Here is a 16,053-nt window from a genome sequence, read left to right on the forward strand (position 1 = left end):
AAGATGCTGTCCTATTTAATTATATATGGGATGACTTAATATTTAAAAGTTTTAATATCTTGCCCATTCACACCTGCGTATTGAGCAAACCAAAAGTACTTTTGGCTAGTATGTAGTGACTGCTAATCAAAGATCTGTGTTTAAATTTAAGCTTTCAATTCTCCAGGCCCAGAGATGCATCTGAAGCTGGCCATCCAGTGTTGCTGAGAAAAAGAAATGCTCGAGAACCAGGAGTTACAAAAAGGAATTCTGAGGAAGCTTTAATGCTAACAGTGTTAGCAGGAGTCAGGATAAAATTGAAACAGGAAAGGCAGTTCATGCACTGCAGTTCTTTAGGAAACACGCGAGGGGCCAGCAAATTATTTTTGCTCTATAGATGATCTTTTTCAATGCTTTTGCTTTTTGAAATTAGTTGACTTAGCATTGAGGCAGAGTTCTTACTCAAATAACAAAAGTTAAGCTAGACACAATGGCAAACACCAAACCGTTCAGTCTGATGAACAATAAGTTTGGATTAATTGATCTTTGGGACCTATCCAGAAAAGGATTTGAGTGTCTGGCCAGAGCTTTTCACACTCTGGTCAGTGGGTGTTTACAGTTCTGTTCTGTAAGGACAAAGCAGAAAAGTGGCGGAAGCGTTCCTCTGTCCCTCGAGCTCCTACAGCCATGTGATTTAAAAAGATAAAGACGACAGCTTAGAATTCTAATCTGTTCAGCTCAATTACGAGTTGAGCTATTGACCTTGGCAAAACATTCTCAGACTTCCTTGTTGTTTCAGTGGAAGTGGTTCAGTAGGACATAACCTGACCCAAAGCCAGGCTAATGCTTTTTCAACCCATGTGTCCAAGACAACAGCAGTCTCTTATCTTGAAGGCTTTTCTGCCTGCTTGATTATTTTCTTTTTTTTTTTTTTTTTCAGAGGGGGAAGGGGGCAGGTAGGGATGCACTCCTACCACTATATCTTTTGCATTTTGCTTGCATAGTACTATTTATGTCTAATATGCCAGACTGATTTTTGTGTCTTTGTTATGATTTTTGGTAGTGTAATCACGTACTTGATAAGCCTCTGTTTGAGAGAGAACTATTAAGTAAAGAAGCTGCTCTTGTCCTTAATGTTATACTGTTTTCCATTGCAACTTTCTCTCCACGTTATTTTTGGGAGCCTGTTTTAATTCTTGCAGAGCCTGTAAGGCCGAGTGCTGAATGTGTCTATGTAGCTTGAAGGAAAGATAGGCCAAAAGATGGGCTAAGACAAAATGTGTTGTTTTGTCTTTGTGCTGTCAGTGCTGGATGGAGAGTCGTTGCAGCGCTGCTTCTTCAACAAGCTTCGGGATGTCTGCCTTGAATGGCAGAAGCAGTTGCCACCACTGAAACCACTGAGGCGGTTCCTGCTCGTTTCCATCCACGCCATCCGTAACACTCGTCGGAAAATGGAGGACCGCCACGTTCTGCTCCCAGAGTTCAACCAGCTGTTTGGTTTATCAGTAAGTCTGGACAAAATTAGGGAAGTCATTTTGTTAGCTCTTCAGCATTCCTATAAACACAGTGGCCTAGTGATGGATGATCTGTGCAATGGTAGGAATTTGTTGCCACAGGTTATTTATCACGTCTGTGCTGGAGCGAGGACTTACCAACTCAGACTGTTAGGGCTAGCTACTGCCCTAGTAAGGAGGGCTCTTGTGACCTTGTGTTTCGTGTCGTAAGTGATACAGGGAGACGGGAGGTTCACCTGGTGTTACGTTGCTGGAGTTATAATGTTCTTGTGACAGAGGTTAAGAACTGTTAAGAAAAGAAGTCAGGAGAACAGCAGTTGAACAAGGACAAGTTCCAATTAATGAGGCTGCGGTGGGACTACGTAACCAACTGCCTGCTGTTTCAATTACAGATTATTTTTAAGGATATTAAATGAGTAACATCAAACAAAAAAGTAATTCCCCTGCAAGTACCCATTTTATCCATTTTGCACATGGGTAAACTGACTTGAACTGCCCTTACCTATGCAACATCATATGGAAGAAAGCTCAGAATAAAGAATCTTTGCTTGCTGGTACCAGTCTATGAGCTGTTTTGGTTTCGAACACTTACATGTTTTCCTCTCTCTCCCTCCCTGCAAAAGGATGACGTTGATCGTGCTTACTTTGCGGTATTTGATGGCCATGGTGGAGTGGATGCTGCCAATTATTCAGCAACCCATTTACATGTAAATGTTGGGCTACATGAAGAAATTGTTAAGAATCCAGCTGAGGCCTTGAAATGCTCTTTCCAGAAGACAGATGAAATGTTTCTTTTCAAAGCCAAAAGAGAGGTGAGTGGGTAGAGATTAATTCCATTGCATTTAAGTAACTGTTGGACAACACGGTATTACCTACAAAATTCTGGCAGTACAGTTTCTTTGAATCACCGGCCCTCTGAAATTATGCTACATGTAGAGGCTTTCTTTGATCAAGTTATTTCTTTTTTTGAGGGAAAACAAAATGACAGTGCTTGCAAGTTCAAGATGAGTGACTGAAGAGAAGTGTTGTGTGGTTTAAATGATCCTGACATCCCAATTATTTGCGAGAGCACTTTGCTGCCTCTTTGCCTAAATTAGGCAGCCTCTAGAAGTTCTGTTGTCCTACCTCTTACCTGTAAAAGAAGTTTCTCTCTTGCTGATAATGTGGTCGCTGTCTTCCTCTTTCTCGTCCCACCATTAATGTCACAAGTGGTTGTAACATGAAAAATGTATACTGTGATTTAAATCAGACTCTTCAGTTCATTAAGGTTATTGATCAGCTTTGAATCAAGTTGGTACGATGAACATTCTTTCTTCAAATCTACATAATGGGGGGATGGCTTTTTATAAGACAGTTCAATGAGAACTCTTGTTACAGCAATAACTAAATATGGAAGTATTCACTGTCAGTGGCTTCATTTCTGTCAACGAGGTACAAAAGAGGGACCGGCACCTTCATGAGGTCTGACTCTCACTAGTCTTTCCAGGGAGTCTGGGACAGTTAGGTTCCCTCCTTTGTTGACGTCCTCACTTAAATACCCAAGGATGAGGGGATGTATGCAGAGCAAGGTGTCTGTAGTTGCTAGTGGTAGCATGGAGAATATGAAGGGGATTGGGGAGACCCGTCTTTGTTTGTGAAATGTTCATACCACTGAAATTCAGATTCTCTTTCTTTTCTGTGTGTCTCTGTGTGGGTCTTAGTCTCCTAGATAACTTTTGGGATTAATAGCGGAGAAGAAAACATAACAGAGGCAGCGTTAGCCATCTGCATGTTAGAATGTGTAAATAGTTTATTTCAAATCTGTCTAATACCTTGTACCTTTTTTCAGGTACCCAAATTATGATTGGCAGGTCTACTGTGCCGCACTGAAGTGTGATTAAACCTAGATTTCCAATATTGCCATGTAACCTAGTAGGGCTTGTGGAATATTCACCTAACATTCCTACTTTCTTCTGTAGAAGCTGCGGAGTGGTACAACAGGTGTGTCTGCGCTGATCGTAGGGAACAAGCTACACATAGCATGGCTGGGGGACTCGCAGGTAATGCTCGTGCAGCAAGGAAAAGCTGTGACGTTAATGGAACCTCACAAACCAGAAAGAGAAGTAAGTCTGACTTGTTTTTTTCTCTCGTGTGTGTGTTGTCAGAATCTCTCTTGAAATCTTTTGGAATCAAGCCTTGTTAAGTGTTTGGTGCTTTACACAATTACATATATTGTATGGTAGGATTCAGAGAATTGGCAGTGTGTCTTTTCCATCCACTCCTGTGGCTTGAAAAGGTGATCCCTACGGCTGTGTCGCCTTGAAAGTACTGGTGGTACCGGTAGTCCTGACTTCAGTCCTGCTCAGACCGTCTTTTCAAAATTTGTAGTAATTAAAGACTTTCACAGGATTTTTTGTGTGTGTGAATTTCAAACTGCCTGTTATAAATGAACTTTTTAATTTGAGATTAATAGGGATTTAAAATGTTAACATAAAGCAAATCTTTCATAACATGCTATGCTATCATTCAAAAGCTAGTGATAGTCTACTAGCCTAACTGTAGACTAGTAGTCTAACTGTAGGCTTAAAGTATATTGCATTTTCTATACATTTTAAATAGCTAGGTATTTTATTGCGTGAAATTTGGTGGGGATCTTGCGAGTTTAGATAGCATTGCATGACCCTTTGCCTTCATAGAATGAATGTTTGTAGTAACTGAAGTAGCTAAAGGAGTATCAATGCAAATGCTATTGTTACATACTCTGATTATCTTGTATTTTACTCCAAATGTTTATGTATTTACCCAATTGCTGCATGAGATGGGAAGAAGTGGCAGAAACTGTACTCATTCATATGGGAAAAAACATGAGGATACAAAGGCTTAAAAGTTCTGCTTTTTTTGTGCACAGGCCGTGGTACGGTTGGGAAGTAGGTGGCTTGTTTCCAGTAATCTTAAGTGCATGTTTCCCAGCTAGATTCTGATATGCGTGCTTGCTGTATTCATAGTGTAAATACAGAAGCTGAAGCAGCTCTTGGTTTGGGGTTTTGTCCTTTTTCCCCTCTTCGATGAGAACAATGAGGTCAGGAAGCCACGGGTAGGCTTTCAGTATAAATACTGTATTCTACTCTTTTTCAGGATGAGAGAGCACGTATTGAGACGCTGGGTGGTTGTGTAACCTACATGGACTGCTGGCGGGTTAATGGTACCTTGGCTGTTTCCAGAGCAATTGGTACGATGAACCATCAGAATTAGTATAGTTCAGATTAAATTTGATGTAAAACACACCACCCGAGATGGTATGTTTACTGTAAATGGCGTTTTCTTGAGCATCGACCAAATAGTGAACCACTCTTACTATCTTTGCCACAAGGCTAGATTGCAGCTATATAATCTTACTGCTTTTACCATAAGCATAGAATATTGTTTTATTTTACGCACTAGCCATGACAGTCCTAACTCTTTTATACCTCTAAGTCTTTTGCTGCTTCTAAGTGTCTTTGATACTGTGGTGTTCTACACTAGCTTAACAGACGTATTTAATTTGTAAAAGTGGAGGTAGTAATAAGTGTTCATTTAGCCATCTTTATGTATCTGAATGTATGCTTTCTGGGGTTTTTTGTCCACTTTAATATTAGTATATCTTTCTCCTGACTACACTTCTTAAGTCAGATCACTGCATACTCCTTCAAATCACACATATCCAGCAATTTAGGGCATTTTAATTGTAGTATTCCAGAATCTTATTAAAGGAGCTTGCTTTGCTACTCGTCAATTAGGGCAAAAAGAGAAAAGACCCTGGGCAAGTATAGTAGATAACTGTCATGTATGAGTGGAACCAAGTTAGTGTGATTTTGTATAATACTACTTGGATCAATAGCAATCCATGGTTAATAAGTATGTCCATATGAAACTGATGAGCTAAGCGCAATGAGCAGATTCTTATGGCATTGTGCTTAATATCTGGATAAAAAAAATCTTACTTTCATAGCATTCCGAAGGCTGTACAAGAAGTATGCCTATAGAATGAAGGCCTGACTATCTCCTCGCACAAATATATTTCAGAGAGAAAAAGCTTCAAAAGAATTTCCTTAGTTTCCCTGCAAAATTAGGAAAGTGTGTATTAGAGTAACTGCTTAGAAACCCCCTGGATTTAGGCAGGGTCCAAGTCTTCCTAAAGAAGCAAAGGCCTTCCATGCTTATTTCATAGCTTTTCACTGCTCTTGTCCTGCATCAGGTACCTCTGACTGTGATCTGGCTGTCCTTGAGGACAGTAAAAGCACTTGATGGGTGAAGAAGTAACTGTTTACATCTGAAGTAATAAAGCCTTTGTTTTGATTGTTGTCCTAGGTGACATATGTCAGAAACCCTACATCTCTGGTGATGCCGATGGGGATTCATTTGAGCTGACTGGTTCTGAAGATTACTTGCTCCTAGCCTGCGATGGATTCTTTGATGCTGTCAAGCCATATGAGGTTGTAGACTTGGTCCTAGATCATTTAATGCAAACCAAAGGAGCAGGTGTCCACGCAGCAGAACGACTGGTGGCTGCTGCAAAGGAAAATGGATCCAGTGATAACATCACCGTTCTAGTGGTGTTCTTGAGGGATCCTCAGGACATCTTGGCAGACTGTCTCAGAGACCCCAAGAGCCTTGGTGCTGGTGACGATGCTCGGAGCTCACCGTTTAATTTCCTCAGCTGTGAGGCAGCAGCCACACAGTGACAAAATGTGCTTAATCCAGAACGTTCAATTAAGTTCACGTAAGGAACTGCTTTCCACTGAAGAAGCCTCTAATACAGTAGGCAAAATGCATCAGGAAAAAAATGACAAATGGACAAACGTTTAACAGAAAGGCAAGACTCCTTTTACTGAGTTCACATTTGTCTTCTCCTTTCTTTCCCCTCCCTTCAAAAAACACTGAGCAGACGTGGAGGTTTGTACAGCTATTTGTTTCTGGGAGCAGACTTCTAAAGTGTGTCCCAGGGCCGCTGGTTGTATCCCTCTGCCCTGGAAGTGGTAAGAAACCATAATATGTATAAGCTAATGGGTGAGAATTCCCGTTTGTGAATTCTGAGTGAAAATTTAAATTAGCGCTTAAAAAGAATGCTGTATGTTGTATTTAATTGTGATGTTACTTTGGAGACTGGGAGAAGAGAAGCTGTCGCCATCACAGCAAAGCTTGTGCCTGTGTGTGGGAACAGGCTGGGTGTGCCAGAGGCTGGGGGACACCACTCCGCTGTGTGAGTTGCTCTTGTTTTGTACCAAAGATGATATTTCAAGAATGATGTGGTCTCTTTATTCAGAGACATTCAATCGTGTGTGTATGGAGAGGAGAAAATGAAACAGAATGCTCCTGAAAAAGAGGAAGAAAGCTAAGTAGAAATATCCCAGGCAAAATGATACAACATCAGCTGCTTTCTGGGATGCTCTGGTTTATAAACTGGAATCCGATATTTAACTGCACTGGATCGTTTCTCCCTAACAAACAGGCTTTATTGGCTATTTGGCAATCTGGAAAGAAAGGACCCTTGTTGTTGTATTTGAGAGATCTTTACAGTATGTGTGCTCTAGCAGTTAAATATGCTCTGTTTCTACCGCTTTTTGTGTACTATACAAATGAGAATTTTATTTTTATTCTAAGTGTTTATTTGTTTATTTACTGAACTTTACATTTGGAGGAATTTTTTGCAGTGTTACTTTATTTTGTTGTGGTTTTTATTTAAATTAGAATTTTAAAGTGGCTGTGTCTTTATTACCTGGTCTTAAAAACTGACTACCCTGAAGTGCCTTAAATACTTCACCCAAGGATTCCCGGCTTCCTGTCACATTCTGGTGAGCCAGTTTATAGTGGGTTTAGAATGTGACTTTTTTATTTCATTAATACTAACGTTTAATGCACTTAAATATTTAATTTTTGTGAATGATTTTAGTGGGAACTAGGTTTCAAGAAAACATCTTGTTCATTCTTGCCAAATCTTGTGGCTCGTAGTAAAAGCTTCACAATACGTACTGTGACTTACCCCCTGCCTGTGCAAAAAGCTCTACTTAGTTAATCATAAAGTAACAATACGAGTCATCATGGCTTTTCGTTTAAAAACAAGTACACTTCGGACCTTCACAAGAAATTTAATAACACGATCTAGAAACAGTTTAGTAACAGGTTTTGATAAATAGATGGTTAATTTGGCCTTACTTCATGAACTTTTTGAGTCTAAATAACTTTCTAAAGAGATGTGAAGCTGAGGTGGGGACGGAAGAATCTTAGCGAATGCATATGTTGTTGTGTGCCTGTTATGTCCAGGCTGGAGCCTCCGGTTGTGTTTTCTCTTGTCTTCTAGGCCGGCTAGCAGGACCCAACAGGAGCTGAAGGCTCGGTGGTAAACGTGTTAGTAATTTCTGTGTCTAAACAAGAAGTGCTTTACATCTGGCAGCAAGATTGTGTGCCTAATTTAGAAGCACGTGGCATTGCAGTGTGTCAGTCCTGTTGGATAAAAGGTGATGAACAGGAATGTTGCTTCGGGAGGAGATGTCGGCAGAGGGTTGAGGTGGCTGACAGGAGGGACAGGGCAGCGCTGCTGGTGTCTGCGGGGACTCTGAATCGTCAGCTGGAGTGGGGCGATGCAGGTACCTGGGCACCTGAGTTTTGTGCTGGGTTGCTGTGGATGATCGTACGGTTCAACATAGTGACTCCTCGGTGAGCTGCGTCTCATCACAAAGCAACTCGGACAGCGGCTGCCTTGTTTTGCTGTGTGGCAACAGGAGCTTTTCCTCTGCGAAGGCTGCAGGCACTCTTCCATTCTACGTTTTGCTGCCCGTGAAATGCATGGGGAAGGCTTGCTGTGCTGGCAGCCTGGTAGGGTACCTGCACCTGTCCATTTTTGTGGCGAACCCGCGTCAGTTAAGGAGGCCTTCAGACTTGTCTAGTGATCCCTCTGGATTCACCATCTCCCATCTCCTTGATTTCTAACCCAGATACTCAGTGTCATGCTGAATTCTCATGACCACTAGTGCCTCTTTGTGTCTTGGAAACAGTTCTCATTAATACAGTAAGAATCATACAGAATTGTTTGATTTCACTGCTATCTGAGGTTTATCAGGAGAGGGGGAAGCTGTTGTATTTAAGAAGGGAGGTGTGAAGTGTTGCTAAATTCACAGTGTGGTTTGGTTTCTGAAATTTGCCAAATTTCCTGAAACATGGAGGGAACTGAGCAAGCCAAATTCTTTGTAAAGTTCCTTTACAAAGTCTAAGTCTTTCAATGGATACTTACAGCTATGTGAGAATATCCTTATTTATTTCAAATTTGATAGTTCTTTTTTTTAATGGGAGCTCAGTGGAATGGGCCTTTAGAAAGCTGTCTGTGGTAATAAAAAAAATTAATTCTGAAGCTATGCTGTAGGGACAAAATCCTGCATTCTGAGAAGCTGTTCCCTTACATAGATATTTTCATTCTCAGTGACCTAGTGCCTCATTTCTTTGAGATGTAAGCGGATAGGAACAGTCTTTGGATTCCCATAAATCCCGTACAGATTTCAGAGGGGATACAGAATATTTCTCTACTTTTCAGAGACTTCTTACTAGCTTTAAAAAGTCTATTCAGGTCTATAGGAGTTGTAACTGGGTCAAAAATGGCAGTTTGTATCCTATCAGTGGAATAAATAAGTCTTAATGTGTCACCTACAGTAAAATTTCACGTACTGTTTGGGGGAAGATTGGTTTTGGAGATGTCTTATCTATTCTTGAAGCATCCTTTTTCTTAAAACCCAACATTTCAACTTCAGTGTTAAATCAGTAATGAAAGTATGACACAGGATGCAAGTATGGATTTTGGAAGTGCAGTTTTAAAGTTCAGTTGGAAATGGTCACCAGGATGGTCTTATCCTTGGGATGGCAAGGCAGCCTCCCGTTTTTGTTTCACTTGTGACTTTGATGTCACGAGCCATGATGCGTAATACCGTTAGAAGAAGTGTCACGGGTATGGGTGGTGAGGAGAGAGGGGAAGGAGCTCCAGCAGAAGGTTAGCAAGTTGAACTAAAGAGTCCAAATTGTGGAGTGGTGCTGTGTTGTGAATTTACAGTACTAATGTGCTACATTAGCGTTTCTTATCTTTCCTTTTAAAACTTCTTGGATTTCTGGTGCTGGTTGTTCTGTTCTGTTTGCCTTCCTTTGGTTAAAAATAAATTGTAGTTTTGGTGAGAAATGATCTCGCCTCTGTGGGCTTTTCCCATGTCATCTACAATATGTTAACACTTGTCCACCAATGTCAAATTGAGCAATGACAAATTGACTAATTTGCTTGTTGCTTGTTTCCTTGTTGTCTTTCTGATGGGCCTGCAACAAAAACAATTCTCCAGTGTAGCCAAAATCTTTGAAGCTGTAGAAGTTAGCTGAAGGATTCAAGACAAATGTTTAATGAAAAATGAAAGTATTTTCATATTTTACTAGACTCCAAATGAATGAATGCTGCTGCATTTTAGCACCCAGCATCAGAAAAATTGCTCCTTAAAGAAGCCTGCATTTTCAAAACAGAGCATGCTTAAATTCTTGTATTGTGCTTGATTGGAAACTAGCTTTAGTCATTCTGCTTAGTGGGTATCCAACACCTCTTTCGCTTACTGGTAATTCATACTTCTACCTTTCTTTCCTTTCCCTACCCTGCCCTCTTCTGCACAGAAACATACCTAAGACAGTGAAATCTTCTGGGTCTGACATAGACAAGATTACAGTTTTACAAATCACATTTGTTGAGGGGTTGGTTTTGGGGTCTTTTTTTGAGAATACAGAGGATAGAAATTCAGGAAAATTTTCACAACAGAGGGAGATTAAGTAAAATCCGCCCTCTGAGTGATGGAGGAGTGAGAGAGAGAGACAGGAATGCATTTAAGTATTATTAATGCCTATTTTAAAAAGGAAGTGGGCTGGAAAATAGAGCTACAAATGTCAGTTCTTTAGAGTGAAATACCAGTGCTTGAAAGAATTAGAAACACACCCATTAAAAAGGCAAAACTCAGATGTGGTAACTCTGTCTTCAAACAGCCAAGGAAGAAATCGCAGTAAAAGCATCTGAGGTGACTGACTGTGACCCCTCAGCACTGTCTTGGAAGCTAATGCTGCTAAATGGAATTTTCTGGAGACCCGTCTGTGTAAGGCAGTGCTCGGGGAGCCTCAGTGTGTGCAGTAACTGGTCACTGTGCAACTGCTGCCGGGAGTAACTGCCGTAAGTGCGTTAATGAATCAATACGGCTGGTGAGTAATTGGGCACAGAGTGGTTGCTGCAGAGCTGGCAGTTGAATAGTGTTAATCACAGTGATGACTTTAATAGCATTTAATAGACACTTAGCTGAATTCAAAGTCAGATGAGATGCTGCTCTTTTTAAAAGCATTTCCAGTGCTATTAGCTTTTTGTCATGAAAAGCCACTAAAATTTCCATTTTTTTGTTGGGTGTTGGGAAAAGTGCTTCTCTTGCTTTCTGAATTCTGGAGACAAGTTGGCTGTCTGCACTGGAAAACCCATTTTCAGTTGAGAGCTTAAAGCAGCTGTTTGGGGTTGGAACTTCCCTCCCAGGCAATCCTTTAAAAACCTTCCAAATCCTTTAAAACTTCCAAAACAAGTGGCTGAGGAACGCAGGTATTTCTAAATGGCCTTGCACAGAAGGTGACCATCACCAGCAGATGCCCTCAGTCTGTAACGGGCATAAACGGTTGGTTGAGCTCCAGTCTGTGAGTGAGACTGTTGGTTAAATTACTGATGTTCTTGTGGCTGCAGGTCCTTCACGTGCAGCCCCAGGCACAGGCTGTTTCCAGTCCTGACGTAGCTGCAGGGAGAAGGTGGGGGGGTGTGAGCCACAACAGAGCAGGTTGCAGGTGATTCATATCGAATTTAGCTCTAGTTAAGCCTGAATTAAATTTCCCTGCTTAGTTTTATCACTGTCCCTTTTATAATCAGGCCTGAGCCATCAGACCAGGCAAGATCTGACCCGTAAGCGATGGTCCGTTCCCCTTTTTGAGGGGCAAAAACTCCTGATGGACAAAATGTCATTCAGGAAGGGCTGGAGAGGGCGAAAAATGAGCTTTCAAATGAGTGCAAAACTTCTAAGAGCTAACACAGCCACTCTCTGCTTATGTTTGGGTCGTTCTTAATATATTTATTGGATTGTACTTTTATCTAAAGTTATTTATATTGATCTCAGTCATGTCAGCTGGAAAGTAATCAAATGGAGACGAGGGAGTGACTGGACTCGAACACCCATCTGTCATAGACGCAGCTTTAACTACCTTAAAATGAACTGGTAGGCTCTAGTGATAGCCCTATCTCTGAACAGAACAGGAAACCAAAAGCTCACAGAGAATGACCGAAACCTTTATTTTGGTGTGACCCGTCAGAGCCTTCCCCACAACTGCGCAGTGTTGGGGCTGAATGTGTTCTCCAAGCTGTGCGCGCTGCTGCTGGAGCACACAAAAATAAACAACAGACAGCTGTGTTGGCAGCATAGAAAACTCAGCAAGATGCAGCTTTTGTCAAACAGAAGAGGACAAATCAATAGGAAAAGAAATGTTTTCAATCTTCTTGGAATGCAAACAATGGAATTAGAAAAACAACCAAGGAGAGTTGGCAGTGCACTGTCAGCTTAAAACCACTGTTTTAAGCAAAAGAATTTGGCTGCTTTGTAATGTCTGCTTTATTTTGTTAACAAACTCCTCTCAGTCAGGGTTTCGTGTCTTGTTGTTGATATGTGCTTTTTATTCTGCAGAGAGAAGATATATTTAGCTTTCTAAGGAGCTGGATGTATCTGGGCTTAGTGACTAGTTAGATTATGATTATTGAATTTTCTCTTGACTATTAAGCCTGATACTAATTTCCAGGAGATATTAATATAGCAACTACTGAACTTATTAATGATTAAATGGTTCTGGATTTCCATGCACAAGAACTTGACCATTCTTTCCTGATCTAGCGGATCACTTCTCGAAGTTTATTATCCTTTGTGTTGCAGTACAGTAGGCATGTGGAAGGGTTGTCGCTTTGGCAAGGGGAGGTGGGAGGTGCGACCATTGCTCCCTGCAGGACGCATTTGTCCTTTACCTAAGGAATGATGGTTCCTTTTGGATGTCTAAGGATAAAGAGGTAATAGCTGGGAAACCAGAGAGATCCTATGGGGACCTTCTCAGGGCAATTAAATACTATTACTTCCTCTTTTTCATGTTTCCCTTTCTAACTTTGTTAAAAGGCATTCTGCTTAGTACTGGATGATTAATGCTACTTTTTTTTTTTTTCCTTTTTCCTTCCAGTATGTTTGATAATAGCAAGATGTTTGTTTTGTTTGGGGTTAAAACTTCATACTGGCAAAAAAAAAGGACAGTATAAAGCTTTAACTTTAAGTACTTTTAACTTTATTACTTTAACTGCTTTTAACTTCCTTTCCTGAAAGTCAGTCGTGCTCTGTCTCCTCCTTATTCTCTTCCCAGTTTTCTTTTTCTTCTATCTCTTATGTCCTTTTACGTTGTCAGCTCCCCCCCAAATGCTGCCCCTTAGACTGTAAACTCCATTGGCTGTTAAGCCAGTTTAGTTGCCACTTTTTAATCTTAATTTAATCTGTGTTGCTAGTGAATGGGGTCCCTGTCTTTGGAGGCTGCAACGCCAAGAGTGTAGAAAGTACCCTGTCAGCTAGGAAGATAAGAGACTACAACAACTGTTGTATCTTTGGCATTGACCAGTACTGGACATGTAAGAAGAAAATCCTGTTATTTGCATGTTATTCCATAGGAATACTTAAGTTTATTTCAGGTAACAGTAGCTCCCATCCTGAATATAAGACTTCACAAATATTCTTGTCTCTGTACTTCCTTGTTCCTGCAGATTGTTTGTGTTCTCAAACATTTGCACTGTTTAGAGTGGGGGGAAGTTTTCTGACTGTCTTCACCTCTTCAGCTCGCTCTCGCCCAGTTGACCGAACAGGCAGGTTGGTGACTGCAGCAAGCCACGGGGCTGCTCAGCCTCCCGCTCAGTCTCGTTCCTCAGCATCTGCTCTGTACGATAACGTCAGTCCTGTGCTTATTTAGTGGTAAGTTAGACCTCTCTAACTACTCCTGCTGACTTAAAAATATGTGTTCTTATCAGTATTAAAACAGTACAAGAGTGGAACTGTTGCTTTAGGCACGTTTCTTGCCACTGTGTTGGCTAACGAACCTTGAATGAAAGTAAGAGGGCCAGTGATTTTGAAATAGAAGCTGTTAGCCAAGTGTTGTAGAATCGTAGTCCTTATTTATTTTGTATGCTAATCTGCACTTGTGACCCTGAGCAGAAAAGCTGCAGTACAGCAGGTTTTATAAGCTGTGGCTTATCTAGTATCTTAAAAATCTTATTTAAGCTGACTGGTTTTGTGCACAGGTCAGAAACCGGTTGTCATTGATCATTAAATGCTATGCATATTGTACATTCATTTACATGGATTGTTCTAATAGTGCTTGTGTGTATTATGCTACGTTATCTTATTTTTTATATGTATGTATGGCATGAGGTTTGATTGTTGGGGTTTTGTATTGTCACTTTTGTACTCACACAGTGCCTCATGTATCTATTTGCATATTGCAAGAAGTTGTTTCAAAGCAGTGATTGGAAACGGGGGGGGATAAGACTCTCCACTGTAGGACCTGATGTTTCTGAAGTATTAATAAAGCATAGTGATTTGAAGCATTGTTTGTTTCGTTTCTTAAATGTATTTTTCATTCTAATACTTCAAGTAGCTGGATTCGCAGTGGTCACGTTGCACATCTTTGCTTGGTCACCCAGTCACCAAATCTACCTTCTTCCATGGGAAAAGAGACTGGTGGGAGCACGAGAAGTAAACAATCCTTCGGGTCACAGAGCCTGCTTACTTGAAAAGATGAGGTCACTAAAACCACCTTAGAAATGGACTGCGTACCTCTAATTCATTGATTTGAGCTAAGTGGGGTTTTTCATTCTTTTTACCAGCTAACAACAGTAATGGTGCAGGCGAAGTCTGGTGTACTACCTGACATCTTACGGTAATGGGATAATGACCTGAAAGACCCTGTTGCAGCAGAGGTCGTGACAATTTGTTGTTCACGTGGATACTTGTTAAAGAAGTGGTCTTCAGCTGCTGAAGTGGAAGGATGGACAGTGAATTCTTGGAGTATGTTAGAGTTAATTTACTACAAAACATGGAGGAAGTTTTGAGAAGGATGGTAACATTCAAAATATAAGTATGACTTGGAAGCTGCTCTGTGTGATTGTTTCTGAAGTGCTGGTGTTCATATCCTCCAGAAAGGGAGATGTAAGGAGGGCAGGACAGAGATCAGAGACTCGATAAAAACACTCTTTGACAGTCTTGGGGGTCTGAGAGATGCAGCCTGTTAGGCAGTTTGTCTAAATGCTATTGTATTTATCCTAGTGAAGAAGAAAAATTAAAATCTACTAAGAGCCCAGAATGCTGTATCGGAGGGAAGCAGATAAGATATTTCTAGAAATACAAAAATAAGTGTAACCATAATCAGTCATCAGGTAGATTCTGCTCAAGGTGCTGTGGGCATACCTGGACCTACTTCATTCAGATCAAACCTCAAATGTCTTGAGAATATCTTCCATTTCATGGTTCTAAATGTTTTGTTGGTTTGGTTGTTTGTGTTTTTTTCTAACAGTAAGAATTCCAGAGGTGAAAATTCACTTGCAATAATCTCTAGAAAAGTAGCAAATTCTCAGAAAAGTGTGGGTTGGTGATCTGCTTGCCTAGGTTTTGCAGCCGTTTCCCAGCTGTGACTCATTTAGCTCACCAGGGAGCACAGGCAACAGCTAACTGCTGCTCTTCTGTTGTGATGATGGGAAGCAGCGCTGGGCATCCGTCATCCTCCATCATCCAGGTAGCTCCGCAGTCCAAAGGCAACTACAGCCACTCTTTGCTGGTAACAACACAGAGCAGAACCAAGTCACTCCAGTGTCCTGCAGGCATCGTTGGTACTTCCTAACAAAGGGTGCCGTAGACCTGAGGCTGTTCCAGCTGCAGCTGAGAACAGGACTGGACATCGCTGTTGTTTCTCCTTGATGGTGCCCAACATTGGCTTTACTGTCTCCTTTTGATTAGTAGGAGGCAAAATCCAGACGTTGCTGATTCTTGTTGGCTGTGCTATCTTACTCCTGAATGTTTTCTTTTTCATCTAGCAGATCTCCAGCAGACCGTGTGTTCGGCACGGGGCTCATAGCCAACCTTCTGCTCTGTGATACCAGTCGTCTGCAGTCTCTGCTGCTGGTGGGTTTGAGCAAGAAGAAATCAGTAAGCCCATGGAAATTAATGTAAAACTTTGATTTAAAGCTACATGAAGCTAAATGTGGGTGCCATTGATGGGGTTCATGACACAGAAGCATTGACCACCTCAATTGTTCAAGCAAGCAATAACAAATCTTCATGTCCTGTTTAACCACCCCTGTTGTATGTTTCTTTGCGGACAATGTGCAGTAAAATCTGTAGCCACTCATTTCCTAGGCTGTGGAGAGTAATGGAATAACGGTGATGAGGCGGATGTTTCTGTTTCAGCCTGAATTAGTGACTGTTAAGCACGTGTGAGGGCT

At 41.2% G+C, this 16,053-nt stretch overlaps 1 protein-coding gene across 10 annotated transcripts in view; it reads left to right on the top strand.

The window, feature by feature from the left end:
- Window positions 1–14,160, top strand: part of PPM1F (protein phosphatase, Mg2+/Mn2+ dependent 1F) — a 28,676-nt gene extending 14,516 nt beyond the window's left edge. For 3 of the 10 annotated variants that reach the window (XM_063351577.1, XM_063351574.1, XM_063351576.1), the window contains exons 3-7: window positions 1,285–1,484; window positions 2,117–2,305; window positions 3,452–3,595; window positions 4,608–4,701; window positions 5,820–14,160. In XM_063351577.1, the coding sequence (XP_063207647.1) occupies window positions 1,285–1,484; window positions 2,117–2,305; window positions 3,452–3,595; window positions 4,608–4,701; window positions 5,820–6,193 (1,001 nt within the window). In that variant the 3' untranslated portion in view covers window positions 6,194–14,160. The remainder of the gene's footprint in view (window positions 1–1,284; window positions 1,485–2,116; window positions 2,306–3,451; window positions 3,596–4,607; window positions 4,702–5,819) is intronic. The other 7 variants (XR_010073214.1, XR_010073213.1, XR_010073216.1 and 4 more) reach the window with 7 other exon arrangements.
- The last annotated feature ends 1,893 nt before the right edge of the window (window positions 14,161–16,053 follow it).

This window comes from Chroicocephalus ridibundus, chromosome 13, assembly GCF_963924245.1.
Source record: "Chroicocephalus ridibundus chromosome 13, bChrRid1.1, whole genome shotgun sequence".
Lineage (NCBI taxonomy): Eukaryota > Metazoa > Chordata > Aves > Charadriiformes > Laridae > Chroicocephalus > Chroicocephalus ridibundus.